Genomic DNA, 4,887 nt, shown 5'->3' with positions numbered 1-4,887 from the left:
GACAAGAAATACAACGATCAGAATTAACAAAAAATGCAGAATAAAATTCTCAGCATAACTGGGAGAGGGAAAACACTCTATGGTTTTGATGGTTGCCAGCGCTCTCCATGTATAACACTTGAAAACTGAACTATGAGTAACATGCCACATCGGAGTAGCCTGGAAATATAGATGGCAGGTTCACCAGCAACGCAAAATTAAAATCTGCCCTGACTCAAGAGAATACAGAAAAGGGGCAGAAATACTAGACATCTGAATAGCAGCAGTTAAGAAGCACTGGAGAACTTGATGCTGATTGACGTTTTCTGAAACCACAACAATACCTTTCCTAATTAAGCACTGTGTAAATACTACAGTAAGACTGCAGGAACAACACAAATTCATGTGTAAATTATAGTCAAGTTAAGAATCCACATGGTGGGTGAGATGTCCCTTGTGACATCTTGCTGAGAGGAAGCTTTGATCCTTAGTGGGAAGTGGCTGAATTGCTTTATTTCCAAGAGTGCCAAGGCAGCGGCTTCCATACATGCACTGACGTTATGTAACGCTCCTACATTTTCCTTCACGCACCGACTTGAGCCTAAACTCCCTATTGGGACAGAACTCTGACCAACTCCAGTGGCAGCTTCACCTAAGCACAACAGTACAAGGACATTCGAAGGTGCTCTTACAATGAGCTCTTTATAATTATAAAGCAGTACTATAAGCTTTATCCTACAGCTTCTGAAATAATATGCTTGTAAACCCGGCACGATTCCACTGTCAAAGTCTACCTAATAATCATGCTTCAACAGCACATGGGCTGACCATTTGTCAAGGACCAGGAATGCTTCTCCATCGCAGCATGCAGGGCAATGAGCTGTTACGGAAGGTTTTTCTTTTTCAGTCTATCAACTGCCACTAGTCCCTTCTGAACATGAGACAGCTGTCTTTTGCTGGTATGGCATTTCTGGTGTTCCACCTTGTATGTTCACACTGCCTCGAGAATGAAACTGGAAAACACATACCTGCATGTTTTCCAATACTTTTAATTAAATATATGGACTGAAAACCAGTATTTGATTTTGCATTTTTCTGAAATTTTTGAAATAATTTAGTTGAGTTTATAACTGGTTTCTTACCTGCTTATTTGTCGGGATTCCTTGGGAAGAAGATTCTGTAGGATTGGAAGAAAGATGACTTTGTGCTTTAGCGCTGGCTGGTTTATTATCAGAGTTCTTGGCATTACTAGAGGACTTCCGGGGGTGTGTATTTTGCCTGCCAGTTGTTGCATGCGAGGTCATAGAGGACAGCACTGAACTACACGGTGTTCTTGAGGAATAGTTGTTCTTTGGGTGAGAAACTATAAAAAAAAAAGTATTCTGTGTTATCAGGTAGATGATCAACATCTAAACATAAGGCTGTAACCTTACCTTGCTTACAGTCAATTTTGGTAGTGTCGTTCTAGTCTTACTGTAGATAATGAAGTAAGGCAGATAACTAGGGTTGGCATTAGGCCACAGCCTTTTACTTCTGTGAACTTGCCTCATCGTGAAGCACTTCTGGAGACAAAAAAGCCAATGTGGTGGAGCTGCTCTAAACCTGGAGGGAGACTGGCAGAAGGCTAGGCTTTGGTCATCCAAGAAAACGTTTCAAAATTCCTGACACCTATTGGTTTGCTTGTGAACTCTGAGCCAGTTGAGCTGAACACATGCACCATCAGGACCGCCCCACGCACTGCTGCCCTATCCGTAATGCTCCTAGCCGAGGAGCATTGAAACAGCCATGAAAGCTTCCTCAGTACATCTGAATATTTTCTAAAGAGAAGTAGTAGTCTAGTGCCTGTTGCTCATTCCTCTCTGTGGAGAGGGTTAACAAAGGTTCTTCCGTACCATGAGTAGCTACAAAACCTGGAACCGAATGCAACGCACTAATCCACTTCATGTAGATCATGGCAGTCAGCACCATCAGGAACCACTGTGGTCATCTCAGTGTATTCCTCCTCCTTACTTCTTAGTCTTTTGACACCACCTGATTTTTAACCACTTCCATGTCTGGATGTGAAATACATCACACAAATCCTTGGTTCCTATCTCTTTGCATTGCCACAAGCTCTTCAGGCTGCCTGCTCCTGTGCAGTGGCCCCTCAGCAGTCGCAAAAAGCACTCTGAGGCTACTGGAGTAAAGTTCTTGATCTTAATTTGCTATTCTAATTATGGAATTTTCCTGTTTCTGTCTGGTACAGATGACAAACCAGAGGCTCACTTCAGTGAGACACCTGTTGTTTTATCTGAGAGGTATTTATAGAATCACAGAATGGTTAGGGTTGGAAGGGACCTTAAAGACCATCTAGTTCCAACCCCCCTGCCATGGGCAGGGACACCTTCCACTAGACCAGGTTGCTCAAAGCCTCATCCAGCCTGGCCTTGAAGACATCGAGGGATGGGGCATCCACAACTTCTACTTTTAGTACAGAGAAAGAAGATGCAGAATAATTTTAGCAACTAGAGCATCATCTGTTAGGTTTTTTTGAGGCTCTTATTCACTTACGCCAACATCAGCTATTCCTCCCACTAGGTGTCCTCTTCAGAAAAACAATGCAAGGATCTGCACAACAAACTGAATTTTCTGTCCTAAGTTCAGTGAGGCTGGCTGCCACTGAATTCTACTGCTCCCTCTTGTCCAAAACAGACTGCTGCACGTGGAAACCCATATAAATATCCAGGTGATTGTCATACCACCCCCCCCCGATTTTTGACAGAAAAGTTGTGCAAGGAAGGGGTACAGCCCACCATTCTGGATATATGTCAGTCTGATTATTTTTATTTCTTCCTGCCCTTCATTACGAGTGTAAGCTGCCCACCTTCTCATGCTAGAGCATGCCTTCCCTTGACAAGCTCTGTGGTTTTGGTTGTTGCTGCTGTTAAAGCCCTCAACAGGCCTGGTATAAGCTCTGTTTGAGGGGTACTGCAACTCCAAGCAGGGTATGGGCCTCATTGCGAGATGCTCCAGACAGAAACATCTTTTGCACTGTGGAGCTCTTATCAAAGACCCGCCAACAGCATGAGTTGCTCATCTAAGGGTCACTGAGGTAGATCAGAGCTAAGTTCTTCAGAGGGCCAGTGCACTGTCAGTCAATTGTAAGATGGCACTGCTTCCCTGCTAACAGCTCTTCTTTTGGCTTCATTGGCCAGATTTTAACAGGTCTGCATCAAACTGTGCTTAAGTAATGCTTTACTGAAATGAGGTGTAAATAATTAACTTGCAGAATTAACTGCAGCTGGAAGTTATTTAGGAAAGTAGTTCAATGAGTTTAAAAAAATATTCTGTGGTTATATTAGTCATTCTTTACAGAATTTTCAATCTCTTAAGCTTCTGGGCATGAGACAGGGACTATGAGGTGACTGCGAACAATCAGATGTGTTACTGTGAAGCTTACGCCTTCCTCTGAAGCATCCTGGGTTGGCTTTAATGACAGACAGGATACGGGGTTAGATGGGCCTTCAAAGTGTTCTGCAAACCAACTCTTATGTCTAGTGAATTAAACTGGTTACGCCTCAGAGGAGTCCGTTCTTTAGCTATGCAGTCAGCAGACTCTGTTGGCAGACTGTGACATTGCCTCTTTTTTCTATTTCCAGTAACTACTCGAAAACATTAATTACTTTTCTTACCAAAATTGTTTTCCCTCTGCCAAGATGCACTAGTTCAGTACTGTGTTAAGGGTTTTGCTCCTGAGTGATGGTACTGATGGGATATCATGGGCAGGGTAACGTGGGACAAAGCATTATGCCTTTTACTTTTTTGGGGGAAAAAAAGCACGAGAAAGGTGAGAAATAGGCTCTCTCATATTTTGCAACAGACACAGGATACCTGGAGCAGAACCAAGGAGAACTTGGAGAAAACTAACCTAAATCTCTAAGCACAAGGGCAAATGATTTGTAAACAGGAAAATCTGAGACTATGTTTCGCACCTAAAAAACCAGTGAATACTGTTATAAAGCTGGGCAGTTGGTTCCTAGCAGGAGAGATCCGAATTGGCCTTGTAACAATCTGAATGTTCCCCAGAGCTGACTTTTATTTCCACTTGGAAATCCTGTTTAGATGGAAAACTCTAACTGATGTAATACCTGGAAACCTCCAACAAAGAGGGCACTGTGCACATGCAGAGGGACTGTGCAGCACACATACAGTGACTCTTAAGGCGTTGCACACTGTAAAGCTGACCTGTGCCTGTTCAGCAAGCCGGCTGCATCCGGACATAGCATTCATGTCAGGCTCGCTGCACACAGGCCGTTATTCCTGCCAGCATTTCCTGAACAGGTATGTGAACACTGCGTTCGGAGACCTTTGGTGTGAGAAATGACCAGCACTTACTTTCTCCACAGAGCAGAATCTGGGTCTTCAGCTGTTCCATATCACAGGAAAATCGGGCAGACCTGCCCAGCTCTTCATCGTATTTCCGTTCACTCACAAAGTGCTGCAAAAACACACATAAGTGATCATCATTTGCTCAGAACACAAATTGCTGTTACAGAAACCACTCAATACGTATCTCAATTCACTTTAAGGCTCAACAAACTGTTGACTGCACTGCACACAAGATCTCTATGAAGAAGCAAGTATTTTCCCATCCTTACCAAATTACATGTCTCGCCACCCAGCGATGGGTGGATCAGTCCCGCCCTTGGGAAGTGGGTCATTTCATCAGAGTATATGTGTTTGATCACTGAACCTAAAGCTATCAGGTTTACTTGCTAACCGAGTCTGGTAAATGATACACAAACAGCAAAACTCCCCACTGCTCCATTTATGAGGGGATAGCTTACACTTCTCTGATAGCATCTGTGCCCTGCTCAGAGGTGCTACAATGCTTTAAGAAGGTATCTTTCCCCATGGAAAGCTAGTTAG

The 4,887-nt window shown here is 43.5% G+C and overlaps 1 protein-coding gene across 1 annotated transcript in view; it reads right to left on the bottom strand.

Moving 5' to 3' along the window:
• Nucleotides 1-4,887, bottom strand: part of SPATS2L (spermatogenesis associated, serine-rich 2-like) — a 30,556-nt gene that overhangs the window by 693 nt on the left and 24,976 nt on the right. The window contains 2 exon segments of the mRNA XM_010146740.1: nt 1,122-1,342; nt 4,354-4,456. Coding sequence (XP_010145042.1) covers nt 1,122-1,342; nt 4,354-4,456 — 324 coding nt within the window.

The sequence above is a fragment of the Eurypyga helias genome, unplaced genomic scaffold (assembly GCF_000690775.1).
Source record: "Eurypyga helias isolate BGI_N326 unplaced genomic scaffold, ASM69077v1 scaffold14752, whole genome shotgun sequence".
NCBI classification, from domain to species: Eukaryota; Metazoa; Chordata; class Aves; order Eurypygiformes; family Eurypygidae; genus Eurypyga; species Eurypyga helias.
The sequence above is the reverse complement of the archived record's forward strand: the minus strand, read 5'-3'. Positions and strand labels throughout refer to the sequence as shown.